Genomic DNA, 13,971 nt, shown 5'->3' with positions numbered 1-13,971 from the left:
ACATAATTTAACATGTTCAATCACTCAAGACAGTTGGACATGTAAATCTCTTTGAATACCCGACTATTCACAAAATATCGCGTGGTCCATCGTTGAGATTACAAATTATCGAGTACAGACCACAAAAGGCGCTGTCCACAGAAGTTACACGGCCTGCCGTAGAGATTGGATGTTGACTTATGAAAGAGTCAAGCGATGACTAAGCCAAACTTGTGGACATATTGTTCTTGGGAACGTTGTTCTCAACGTTGCGATTCATCTGGTTTCCTCCTCTTCGCCTGCAAAGCAACCGCATTGGTAGATTTTCTCTGTTAGTGCTTCTTTGGAAGATCCGACCCAACAGGAGCGCGATGATGGAAGAGCTTGTAGGTATCGTCGTTCTTGCACTGGTCACATTCCTAGCGTTTGCAGTGATCGTAGGCCTAGCGTTCGCTTTTCGGGGGCTCCTGCTTATCAAGTGGAAGAAAAGAAGCGCAGAGCACAATCTGGATGAGTCGCCTGCTACTACAGACGACTTGCCACCGGCTGCACTGAGGCAAGGGATCGATTACGAGGTGTTCTTGAGTTTTAGAGGACTCGACACTCGCAAAAACTTCACCGATTGCCTATACCATGACCTGGTTCAATCCGGGATTCACACCTTCAGAGATGCGGAAAAGCTCCAAGTTGGAGACAGCATTGGTGACGAGCTTCATCAAGCAATAAAAAATTCGAGGATCTACATACCAGTTTTGTCCAAGAATTATGCTAATAGCAAATGGTGCCTGATGGAGCTTGCACAGATGGTGAAAAGCAAGAGATCGTCAGCTCAACGACAGATATTTCCCATCTTTTATGACGTGGAACCTTCGGATGTTAAGCTCAAGACTAATACATACGAGAGAGCTCTCTCCCAACATGAGAAAAAGTACGGCTCTAGAAGAGTCCTGGAATGGAGGGAGGCTCTTATAGAAGTATCTAAGCTGAAAGCATGGGAAGTAAAATCTAGAGGGTAATTCCTAAACGACACTTGTTTAGCATTTTTAGTAGCGACAGGCCTGCTATCTTTCATAACTTTGCGTCTCTGCATTATACGACTGATGATTCTGGAAATTCAGCCTAGCTTATAGTTTTAGCCTATGTTAAATCAAAGCTGCCGATTGCAGCATTTTTTTAACGACTAAACTCCATATTAGCCTCTTGCAATTGTAATTTCATCCACCATCGTAACAAGAAATCATTCAGAGCGATGGATATATCAAGATCTGGAAAGAGTAGTTCAAGGCTTTACTTTGACACAACTCAACACAGCATGTTTTGGGCAGAATTGTAGGGACAAATGACGGAACTAATGTACCTTGACGTGTTTCGATGACTTACTAGATTATCCCCTTTTCTGACTTATTCATCTGTTACAAATTTCATGTTTGTTGCAGACATGGAGAACTCATAAAGTTGATTGTTCAGAAGGTTCTGATTGAATTGAAGATCAATTATCTAAATGTGAGTGACCATATAGTGGGAATTGATGATCCCGTTGAACAAGTAACGAGGTTGCTAGAGGTTGGTTCAGAGGGTGTACGTATGGTTGGAATTTGTGGAATGGGAGGGATTGGCAAGACAACTCTAGCCAAGGTTGTCTACAATCGCCTTTCTTCTCATTTGAGAGTTGCAGTTTCATCGCTGATGTCCGAGAAACAGTGAAAGCCCATGGTCTTCCGACTTTACAGAAACAACTAACACGTGACATCCTCAGTTGTAACTGCGTAGGACCTCTAAACGTTGACGAAGGGATCAACCTAATCAGAGAGAGGTTTCAAAATAAGAGAGTTCTCATTCTTCTTGACGATGTTGACCACAGGGATCAACTCAAGGCACTAGTAGGGAAACATGATTGGTTTGGTTCCGGAAGTAGGATTCTAGTTACGACAAGAGACAGGAGTGTCTTCAGTGCAGGAAGGGAAGGTACCTCTGAAGTTCCGGATCACTATGAGGGTGACTGGATTTATGAAGTTGCCGAATTGAAGCGTGCAGAAGCCTTGGAACTATTCAGCGGACACGCTTTCAGAACAAACTCTCCTCCGCAAGACTACATGGCTCTGTCAAAAGAGGTAGCCCTCACCACTGGAGGGCTCCCTTTGGCAATTGAGGTCATAGGTTCCTTTTTGTGTGGCAAAAGCAAGGCAGTATGGGAAGGTACTTTGGAAAGGTTGAAAGATGTCCCACATAAGGAAGTTGAGAAGAAACTGATGATAAGTTATGAGGCATTGGAATATGAACAACAACAAATATTTCTCGATATTGCATGTTTCTTTAACAAACGGAATAGAATAAATGCTTTTTATATGTGGGATGACTCTGGCTTTTGTCCAGAGTATGGTTTAGCAGTCCTTCTCCTAATGTCTTTAGTTAAAATTGGAGATAATGATGAGTTATCCATGCATGATCAACTTAGAGACCTTGGTAGGGAGATTGTTCGCCGTGAGAATCGTAAAGATCCCGGGAGGCGTAGTAGGTTGTGGAATGACAGGGAAGCACTAGATGTGCTGAAAAGTAAGAAGGTAAAATTTTGACTTCATCACTACTTCTGTTTGCTGAAAAAGCTACTTGTATGCCTTCCTTAACCTTGATTTCTCTTTGATACGAGGCATGTTCCATGTTCACAGGGAACAGATGAAGTTGAAGCACTTGTTTTGAACTATTATACTAAGGGTTCTGATACTGCCTTAAAGAACCAGAGCTTTACTTGTGAAGAATTTTCAAGCCTCTCAGAGCTAAGATACCTCCAAATGCATGGCGCGGACCTTGTTGGGGACTTCGAGCATCATTTCTCAAAACTAAGATGGCTTTCTTGGAAAAATTGTCCTCCAGATTTTCTAGCTACCAATTTTCATCCTAGAAATCTAGTGGTTCTTGACCTGTCATGGAGCAAAATAACACACAAATGGAAAGGCTGGAAGCAGATTGAGGTAACTTAAGTTCAGGAGTAGATTCTGCGTCTATATTTTTGTTATGTTTCATGCACCTCTCTGCGTTCATCCATTTTAAATAAAGTTTCTATCCAGATGGCCAAGAAACTGAAAGTTCTGAATCTTTCCACTGCGACAAGTTGACCAAGACTCCAGACTTATTAGCCTATGGAAGCCTGCAAAGATTGATTCTCGAAGGGTGTTTGCGTTTGTTTCATATTGATCCGTCAATTATTCACTTGAAGTGCCTCACTCATTTGAATCTCCGAGGATGTTATTCTCTGAAACACAACACCTGGCGTAACATAAGTTTCCTGGAGGATCTTGAAGAGCTCATCACGGATGTACCTTCTCAGAAAGCTGATCCTATGTCGCAAAGGACAGAGAAGCTGGATACTTTAATTGCTACCCATTGGAATTTAACGATCTCCCAAGTGCATCACAAGATCAACCCGAGATGGTACACATCGAAGTGTCCGCTCCATCAACTGTCACCCAATTCCACATACCCAAGTAAGTATCAGAACGTAGCATCAATTTTAGGGCTTTCTATGATGAAGAAAAACAACAATGGGACGAAGATAAACATGCTCTAATTGCCTACTAGGAATAGTAATCCATGAAAGTTTACTGCAGGCACAGGAATGACTCAGTCTAGAGATTCGACAGGAGTGGAAGAAGAACACAAAGATTTGGCTTCAAACCAAGTAGAGTGGGTGGAGAGACTTCCAGAATCAGTGGGGTATTTGGAATCACTGGTTGAGCTGGACTTATCAAGCACAGGAATTACCGAATTACCTGATTCGATAGGTAATCTGAAGAATTTGAAAGTGCTGAGAATTGATGGAAGTTGCATAAGAAAGTTACCTGATGCTATAGGAAAGGCAGAGAAACTCGAGGAACTACATGCCTTAAAAAGTGAGAGGTTAGAGGAAGTTCCTAGTAATTTTGTGTGCCTTCCCTGCTTGAGAATCTTGAGATTATCAAGAACTGCCATAACTAGAATACCGAAACTTCCAGCAAGCCTAACCAGTCTACAAATTGAATCACGATCAGCAAGCACTATCCCTGATCTGTCGAACCTCCTCAACATAAGAGACTTGGACTTGGATTTGAGGATATTTTCCTCTAGAGAGCCATCTCACCTTCTACAAACTCCCGGCCCCAGTTGGATTGGGAACTTATCCAAATTGGAGCGCTTAAAATTGTCCCTTTCAAATATTATCTCTCTGCCTTCATCTTTAGGCTCATTTTCAGGTCTCAAGAAACTTGAGCTCCTGTCCTGTGTAAACCTCAAATCCCTGCCACTGCTTCCCACTAGTTTGACAGAGTTATCCATCCGAAATTGTATTTCAATGATAACATTACCGACAGTTTCCAATTTGGAGAACTTGTTGTTATTTGCTCTTGCCGAGACACAGGTAACTGAGATCGAAGGACTTCGGGGCCTAGTATCACTCAAACATTTGGATATACAAAGGTGCAAAATTGAAAATCTCGATGAGCTCCAACAATTGCAAAATTTATCCACACTGAAGGTTTCAACCTGTGAGTTCCTCCAGAGACTGCCTGATCTGTCAAACTTGCCGAAATTAAGGGAGTTGAGGCTACTTCAATGCACAAACATGTTTGAGATTCGAGGTCTTGAAGAATTAGAATGCTTGGAAGAGTTGTGGATTCAAAATTGCATTTCCTTGCAAAGATTGCCAAACCTATCAAACTTGAAGAAGCTGAAAGTTTTGAATGTATACAAATGTGAGAAGATTCACAGCATTCATGGAGTAGAGGAATTGAATTCCCTGAAGGATCTAACTGTGTGTGGATGCGAGGCAGAATCTTCGCCTAATGTGTGTCTTGCAAAGAAGAGAGTTCTCCAACAGCATTGGCAAGCCGGGGCTTTTCAAGAATTCTGAGTTGGTAATAGCATGAACTCCAAAGGGATCTCAGTTAACGAGGCTATTCGGTACCTACATGTACTTTCTTGCCCTCGCCCTTGGCGAGCGTTGTTTTTTTTTTAACTTCAGTTAATTGTAACAGTCTTGCGTGTAGTTTCTAAGCGTGTAGTTTCTAAAAGTTAACTAAGGCCCCGCATGGAAACATTTCTATTTCTTTTTTTTTCCCAGGAACGAGAAATAAAAAAAAAAATGTTTACATTCGGGAAACGGTTTTGAACAAAAAGAACGTGTTTGGTAACGTTTGTTAGGGAATAAAAAATGAGTAGAAACACGTTTGGTAAATTTTTATTCTTTTTTTTGTTTCTTTTAATTTTTTAATTTTTTGATTTTATTTTCCATTTTTTCCTTTATTTTTTATTTTTTTCTTCTTTCGGCCGTGACCTCGCCTTGGCTGGGCGAGCTCGCCCATGAGGCGAGGCTCGGTGTCGGCGCGCGAGGCCGAGCCTCGCCGCCCCGCCGTCGGAGCCGAGCACCTGCGCCCGGCCCGCAGGCTCAACGCCGCCCGAAGCCCGCAGCTCGACGCCGTCCCGATCCAAAGCCTCTAGTGCCGCACCGCCATCGCACCGTCCTCCGGAGCCCCTTGCCGGAACCCTAGCCGAAGATCTCCCCTCGAGCGAGGCCGAGTCTCGCCTTGGTTGGGCGAGCTCGGCCTCGCCGGGGCCGGCGACGCTCCGGCGAGGTCGCCGACCCTCGACGGCGTCGCCCCCCTCGACGGCTGGTCGCCGCCATGGCCGAGGCCGACGATCCAAAGAAAAAGAAGAAAAAGAAGAAGAAAAGAGAAGAGAGAGAAAAACGCTTCTTCAAAATTGTTTTACGGAAGAAGAAGCAACTTTTTGTGTTTCTTTTTTTTTGCTCCATTTTGTTCCAGGAACAAAAACAAAAAAACAATGTAAAACGCAACCAAACGCGTTTCTGTTCTTTTTTTTTTTTCCCGAGAACAAAAAGTACAAAAGTGTTCCAAAACACTTTTTTTGGAGTGTTACCGTGCAGGCCCTAAATGCTAGATCTAGAAAGTCCGGTTCTCATTTTGAGAATGAATTAAACTAACTCAGATAAGGAGTTTGCATGACCTAGGATGGGTTGGGTATCTCCCCGCGGATCCCAGCTTCCCACATTTGAACTCGAAATCCACCTTGTCTCTTTCCAACACAGAATGGACTGTGAGTCCATAAATTTTGCGTTACCGTGCTTTTTTTTTTTTTTTAAAATCTATGTGAACAAGAAAAATTCAGTATACCTACTAACTACTGACAAATTCGACATACAAAGTAAATAAAAGAGTAGCGTACTTCTCATTTGTTGATGGGAACAAATCAGCAAAACACAATTCACAAAGTGACACCAAGAGAGATAAAACTAGAGCAAAACTACTTGAATTCGATTTCAAAGTTTCTCAAGTTCATTTTTTCTATCCTCGAGCTCAATTTAAGTGAAATTTGGTTCAAGTGCAGTAAATGATGACTAACATAAAGATACTTGATCATAGGAATAAAATGCTGAATGCTCTTAACATTCGCCACATTGCCTCACAACTAAGGATATTCTAGGTTTCTTTACCAGATCTTATAAATCTTGTTTAGTGAGATGTACACAATTAAGAAAATTAGTCAGATGGCTAACATCATAAACGGAACTCGGGGTGGCTAATATCTATTGATATTCTGGTAACTTGACATGGATTAGATAAAATGAGGGGTTAGGGTTTTCTGTGCTATTACATGGGATCCGAAATTTTTTTGCATAAAACTTTTACCTGCTAAATGTTACTTAACAATAAAACACAATAGTTACACAACCACCCATTTTGCATCCAAAAGAGGAACCATGGAATAAACCCCGAGTCTTTATTTGAGTGAAACAAGGGCCATAGCATTAACAGCGTCTTGTGTTTCATGTAGTCTTCTTCTCCACTTTTCACATATACTAAGCAGATAGAGTTCGGAAATTTTGACATCAAGAAGAGAATCTGAGCCCGGTTTCGGAAAGCTGTTTTTGTTTTCACTCTTTTCTACTAACATTATTTTTCATTATGCATTTCTGTCAAAACGTGTCAAGAAGACTTAATGAACTTTTTCAGGAACGAGAAGTTGTGAAGGTATGCTTCTGTTGACATCAAAATTAAAATAGAGGCTATTCTTTTGATATTCCAACTGTCCATGTTCTCATTTGAAATGAAGCACTGAAACGCAAACAAGATTTGCTCCATCTTATATCATTTCTGGAGACATTTTCTCTTGATTTCACTTGAAAATTATCTGGTGTCAAACATACTTTCTAAGCCATATTCATTCTCGATAAAATAAATGGAACATTTATGAGAATATGCAGGAACTAAACAGGGTTTAAGACATTGGTTGGTGAATTCTCACCTGTCATTGATGAAGATGTTAATTTTCAGGTACCTTATATCCCCTATAAATGCCGTCGAGACAGGCAAGACAATAATTTGATTGATATCAGACTTAAGAATTTAGAAAAGATAATAATGTGCTAAAGAGTTGGGGGTCAAGGTACTTCAAACTTCGGAGACTGCCTATTCTATGTTCCATTCAATATTGTTCAATGGTTAAATAAAAGTAGATTTGACGGAGTTTTACTTTACATGCTCAGCCATTAAAGACATTAGCATTTTAAATTTGATTTTAGCTTTGAAATTTCAATAGGGCTTTTACGGTTTCCTCAATCTAAACAAAAGGAAGAGCTACTAATATGTTGTCTGTCTAAAAAAGATGATACACAAGGTAAAGGGCGCCCCACCACAAGTTAAGGGACACGCGAGAACGAGCCACAATAATAGGCCAGACCTACCATGAAATGCCACTCGCTGTAAAAATTCCACACAACATATACAATGCTACAAGCAATGCCCCCATATAATCCTAGTAAATATAATTACCAGGAAATTCCTTTGGTTTCCTGATGGAGTGGATGACTTTTCTTCTGTCTCCAAGACTCCAACACAGTAACATATGCTGATAGACAGGAGAGAATCTTGCAACTTTGTACCCACAACATGCCAACCGTACAAAGTCATTCAAAAAACATCTCCATGGTTGGCATAGTCCCAGCCAAATTAAATTAAAATGATGTACCTAACTTAAATTTGCGGAACATGGACCAGAAAAATCACTGCACCATCCCAGCATGTCTCGTTGAAACATTGGTTTCCCTCTTGTCCAAGTGAGTAATTGAGTAGTTGATTTCACTTCTGAAACAGAGGACTGAACTGATCTAACACTGAATTTATACGGCAGTGATCTTTTCTATGTAAACAGTGAAAGAGGATGAGACCTCATGTTAGTCTGTTTACAAAGTATTTCTAGCAGGCAGTATTAATCCACAACATTAATCGATACGAGCAAGGCCAGCTAAGTGAGTAATCACATCCTCAAGGCAAGAAAAATGAACTAAAAAGTTATCATGAAGTTCTGAGGCGCTAGCCTCAGCCTTCTCCCACAGGGAAAGACCATCAGAGATGACCTTCAAACCACTCTGCAGCAATTCAACACCCTTGCTGATCTCATCAGGAACCTTCCTCTTCTTGTTGGATCTATTTTCACAAATCATTTCCATTTTTTTGTGCCTCGTAGCTTCCACATCAATATTTTGACTCTTTTGAGCTGTGACCTTAAGGATTAAAGCTTCTTTCCTCAGCATCTGAAGCTGCTCAGTGCATGGAAAAGTTTTAATAAGGGCAACTTCTTTCTCAAGAAATTTCTTGAATTCAGACATAAATCTTTCCTCATTTGCCTCATTCCCTTGCAATAAATCATATGATAGAGCAGCATTTTGAGGCACAAATCTCCAAAGCTGATTGCAGGAGGTTCTCGCGGAAAAATGTCCAAATGCTTTAATTGCCAAATGCATGAGAGCCCAGTGCTGTTCTCTGAGTAACATGTGATACAGCTCCCAAATGGCAGAGCTCTTCGGACAGCCATCTCTTTCTTCCATTTCTATATGACCAAGTCCTGCCATGAAAAGAGCCAATTCAACTTTGCACTGGTACAACTTGGCATCAGCTGCCAATGGCCTTGTGATAAACAGGTTTTGCAGCTTCATGATGACTTCGTCCATGCCATTACATGTATATAGATGTGTCATGTTAGAAACTACCGCCAGCATTTGACCCAAAAGCTTAAGGCAAATGTCACTTGCCACATGCTCTGGAGAACAGGTGCAGCTCTGCAGAATATCGGCTAGAAACTTTAGTGTCTTCTTGTCAATGTCAGATTCGGCAATCTGGCTAGAGAATGTAAGAAAGTTTATTCAGATTTCAATGAAAGTGACAATTGCTACTTAAACTGAATTCACTAGGCCAAAAGGTGTAGTTAGAGTTCAGTGATCATGCAGTGCTGGAAACAAATTCACAAAATTTTCGTTTTACTGTAAAAGGGAAAAAACTCATGAAATAAACTGAAAAGAATCTTCTATTGAATAAAAAAGTAAATAAAGTAACACAAAGCAAACATTTAACATTGAGCCCAGCGGAGGAAAATAGACGACCAGATTTGTCAGGAATTGAAGAATAATTTTGTGAAACAGCCCTTCCTATCTGATAGAAAAGGGTCAACCCCCATTGCATATTGTCACTTATTGGATATAGAATAGATCTGCTTCTCTTTGTTCCCACGAATGAGTCTCATTCATTCAATTACCCCTTCCTTGCCCTTGGATGTCCACATCTCAGGGTCTGGCAAGGAAGGACATAAAATTCTTTTTCCTTTCCACAGGGACCAGGGGATTAGATCTAGCCGTAAGAAGAATGCCTGGCTGATAAATAACTCCCAATGCCACATTAGGTTTAGGGAGCTCAGAAATAATAGCTCCTCTGTGAAACCTAGTGATTGAAGGAGTTAAAAGGGCCAAGAAAAAAATGTATGGGCTGTTATGGGAAGAGACCTGTGAATAGTTGTGGGACAAAAAAAAAAAAAAAACTGCAAATGCATGTAAAGGATGCCCCGGTTTTGTGCTACAATCACTTTTGCAGACTACTTCAAACAACTAGAAAAAATCCCAACATGATAGTTATTTTTCAGTAAGCCTGGGCAATATAATTGATGCATATTTTTCTTCTGATTGGAACTTCTCTTTCGAAATGCAAAGGGACTTACAGAGATGGCAAAGAAGCACACAACACAAAGAGTGGAGCCCCCAGCAGCCTAGAAGGGCAAGTGCTGACGAGCATGCCACTAAAACCTCCAATGAATTCATCATAGTCACTGATTATCCTTTGTTTAGCGATGCCTCTCAGTTTGTCTGAAAGCAAATTCAGCGGAAAACCTTCCACAAGCAAGGCTACAGTCATGACTGATGAAGACAGAGATACAACCCCGCTAGTAACAAAGTTATAAACCCTGTCTGCCACAGAAGTTGTACCACAAGAAACCAGCATACTTATTGATCTGGCCACTCTTCTCAGGGAAGAATCATCAACAAAAACAGCTTCGACAGAAGACACAAATTTGAGACATGAGCAGAGTTTATCAATAATGTCATTTACCACATAGGTTTCAGCATAGCGCATCATAAAGCACCACAGCTCCATTATAATCTCCCAACAAAGAAAGTGAGGATGGAAGAAGTTGTCAAGCAAGAAAGCCTCCACATCTCCCCATGCGGTACTAGAGGAGGCCACAATCATGAAAGACTTGAGGGAATGTACAAGAGAAGCAAACACAGTCTCCCATACCAACTCTGGGGTCTTCTTAGTACCATATAGTTGGGGTATCGACATTGAGAGGATGCAAGGATATACTTCTTCATGGACAAGTATGTCAAACAGCCATTGGAGCTTTCTGGTTATCCCAAGTCGTACATCTCCCTCAATATCAGAAGAAGATCTCAGGAGACAAGCAAATAACAGAAACCGGCCAAGCGAAGGTAGTCTTGTCCCAAACATAACCTTGGAGTTTGCTGAAAAGATTTTATCCACTGCCTTTGTGCAACAAACATCATTTGAGTTCTCATCGACATAGGTCTCATCACTGAACAAACAATCCAGAATTTCAAACTTCATCTCCTGGTTTACTTCATCAGAATTCAGCAAGGAGTTGAATAAATTCATGGATATTTGATCCAGAAGTTTGGACAACACCTCGCTAGCAATTTTTAGGTGCTCTTCAAGGCACATTTGAATTTTCAAATTTGCAATCATCAGGGCACAGTGTGTTAACTGCCTGTGAACACCATACGATTGACATGGATACAGGGAGGCTATCTTCACAGCATTTACAAGGTAAAATTTTACAGGAACAAAGGACCGTCTAGCTTCTGCTTGAGAAATAGATTCCTTCAGCAAAGACCAATTCTCAGCTGCACATTTCAGAGATTCATTGGCTAATGAAATAAGAGTCAAAATTATATCTGCTACATTAAAATCGACTTCTAATGCTGCTTTTCCTATCTGAACAAGTGTGACAACACCTTTCCAAGTGACATTCAGAATGCTGACCAGACTTCCACCACCACTAGCTGCAATAGTTCCCAATTCGCACAGCTTTTCTACTGTATGTTTTGCCATGTTAGCAACATAGTTTATGTCACCAGCCCCTTCTGTATCCATAGTACTCTGGTCTTTCTCAGATCTTGCTCGCAAATGGTTCCCAGATTGGCAATAATCTTCGCATAATTTTACAATCGAATTGATGACTGTATGTGCAACCTTCACTATTTCTGAGCTTACGGATTGGATTCTCTGTATCAGACATGAACGAAAACATTCTATCAAAAATGGCATAATAAAGGCATATGCTTTCCCTGTTCCATAGGAAAAGAATAAAGAGAAGAAATCCATGTTTTCAAAGTTTAACTGATCCAAAATACTGGAAATAAGCCCCCAAAGTATCTAATCTACAGTTGTTGTATTAAGAATAGAAACAAGATATGAAAGAGATGATTGAAGGCAATACTTAATGCGGTAAATAAGTTTAACCTATCCAAAATACTTAATGCAGTAAATAAGTACCTCTATATCTGACAATAAATCTTTTGTTAAATTTAGTTGTTCCAATAATGAACACTCCACGATGTTCATTAGTGTATTGTCTGCTAGCAAAGGATTCTGCACCAAAGCAGTGAAGCTTGCACTGCAGAAATGCAGTACTTCTAGAAGCAGCTGCATTAGAGAATTTCAGAATGTCAAAGATAGAGAAAAGCATTTGGCCATAAGAAAAAGATACATGATAGCATCCAACAGTAATAAATGAAACATATCTTTCCCCAATTTAATTTAAGGCATTTTACCTAATCAGAGAATTATTAATACAGAATATTTTCCTTTCTTCCTCCGTGCACAGGTTTCAGTTGCCAGAGCCATTCACAGTGTATTAAAGCAGGGATTTCCTACTATAAGTTTAAGATAAGATGGTGCTGAAGTAAGATAGTCTAGTCAATATAAATTCAGTCAAACTTTTAGCTTCATCTTGTACCTTGTCTAAGCTCCCAACACAGTCCTAAATAATATAAGTGTAATGATGTGACAAGAGCCAGCCATGACTTCCGCTTACCCCTCTGCTTGCAATTCCCCAGCTCCAGCCCTCCCCCATCCTCCAAGAACTCCCCATTCCTCACCCCAAAATATAGAGAAAGCTCTCTTCTACACCCAGCAGTATTGCATATTTGGTAAGGAAGATACTAAAGAGAATCAACTAGCAAAAAGAGATAAGTTACCACATAAAAAATCTTGCAATGTTCTTCCTCTTGAGACTCCTCCATTGACATAGTCGTCATCTGTAGATGCTTTTTACACCAAATGCTTGCCTGTCATGAAATTAATAACACCACTCGTTATACAAAATTTCGATGAAGTGTTCACTCATGTGAACTCACTTACACCATGCTGGTTTGTAACAGCATGCAAGGCACTCTTTACTTCCTAGGTGGGAGTTGGGGTTAGGAGAATCATAAGAAGATAAAACTACCTGGGCCCCAAGGGTAAGAAATGGTGTCAGGCCACCACATAAAGTAGGCTTGAGGAACTTTGTAGCGACCTTTATGATTGCTTTGTGTAATATGCACTGGGTAACATCCAAACAGGTGTAGTCCTCCCAAAATGTCCAGATTGTTGTCAAGGTGAAGATCGTGATTTTGCAAAGACAAGCATGAAATTATTCCCTTCTGTTTTCTTAAAGAATTCCAATGGATCAAATCAGTCATTATGATTAAAGAAAAAACAGCTTGCACAGGCTTTAGTCCTTCAGTCCTTCCATATTCCAAGCACTTCTCAAGTTAAAGAAGGCAAAAAGGGCATTAAGATAGTATGAAGGAATTAGTCAGAAGCACTGAAAGACTGACTAGTCCTTTAGAATAGCACATGTATAAGGACTAAACGAATGTTAAAATATTCATCTGCAAATTCTTTGAGTTTTTGTTTGGAAGACTGGGAGTAAAATTTTGGGTGGCAGAGGAAAAATCACATTTTCCCTACAATCTCTCCCCACAAAAAATTTAAATTTTCTGAAATTTTCCAAACCCACCTCTCATTTTCTCTCCCTCCCTTCAAGGTATGTCAAAATTATAAAGGAACATTTCAAGAAAGGGTTGGACATCAGTGGAATATTTTAGTGCTAAGCCATAAGCTAAGAGAAATAGAAGCTCTGTGTACTCTTTTACTCAAACCACAGACTACTAAAGTGCTATTGGCTGAAGAATAGATTAAGAATGAAGGTGTTTTTTTTTTTTTTTTAAGCATGTAAAAGTAGAGAATTATTCTGCAAGCTAGATACCATATGAGTTTTCTCTAAAACTCTCATTGAAAGGCTGAATAACACAATCTAATCTAGCCTCCATCTAGAATTTGAAGCATGAACATTTATTTAATGGCCCTTGATCTCCCATTGGTTGAAAACAGATGGCATCTTCTCTGAAATGACAAATGCCGTATCAACTAGATCACTCTCTGGTAAGTAATCCTTGAGAGCCACAGATAGAGTGATTAACTAATGAAGTCCTGTATTTCTTTCTTCCAATTCGAAACATTAACTTTGAGATTTTCACTATGTGCAAGCTAACAGGAAAAGAAAAATCAGTGGCCTTGCGAGCACTGAATCTTCCTTCTCACACATATGCAC

The 13,971-nt window shown here is 40.2% G+C and overlaps 2 protein-coding genes across 3 annotated transcripts; one reads left to right on the top strand and one right to left on the bottom strand.

Moving 5' to 3' along the window:
• The first annotated feature begins 226 nt into the window (after nt 1-226).
• LOC104416079 (TMV resistance protein N-like) lies at nt 227-5,055 on the top strand. 2 transcript variants are annotated; one of them, XM_039300898.1, is made up of 5 exons: nt 227-991; nt 1,416-2,540; nt 2,646-2,948; nt 3,045-3,461; nt 3,585-5,055. In XM_039300898.1, the coding sequence occupies exons 4-5, from the start codon at nt 3,317-3,319 to the stop codon at nt 4,859-4,861; spliced, it is 1,422 nt and encodes a 473-aa protein (XP_039156832.1). In that variant the 5' UTR covers nt 227-991; nt 1,416-2,540; nt 2,646-2,948; nt 3,045-3,316; the 3' UTR covers nt 4,862-5,055. Both variants share the same exon structure in this region, with proteins under 2 accessions (XP_039156832.1, XP_010025819.3).
• A 2,653-nt stretch (nt 5,056-7,708) lies between these two features.
• On the bottom strand, nt 7,709-13,971 carry LOC104456061. The gene is made up of 5 exons (XM_039300897.1): nt 12,823-13,971; nt 12,572-12,661; nt 11,868-12,017; nt 10,015-11,597; nt 7,709-9,146 (listed from the first exon to the last, which is right to left on the bottom strand). The coding sequence occupies exons 2-5, from the start codon at nt 12,629-12,631 to the stop codon at nt 8,249-8,251; spliced, it is 2,691 nt and encodes an 896-aa protein (XP_039156831.1). The 5' UTR covers nt 12,632-12,661; nt 12,823-13,971; the 3' UTR covers nt 7,709-8,248.

The sequence above is a fragment of the Eucalyptus grandis genome, chromosome 8, assembly GCF_016545825.1.
Source record: "Eucalyptus grandis isolate ANBG69807.140 chromosome 8, ASM1654582v1, whole genome shotgun sequence".
Taxonomy (NCBI): Eukaryota; Viridiplantae; Streptophyta; class Magnoliopsida; order Myrtales; family Myrtaceae; genus Eucalyptus; species Eucalyptus grandis.
Note: the sequence above shows the minus strand (reverse complement) of the source record. Positions and strands in the feature narration are given on the sequence as shown.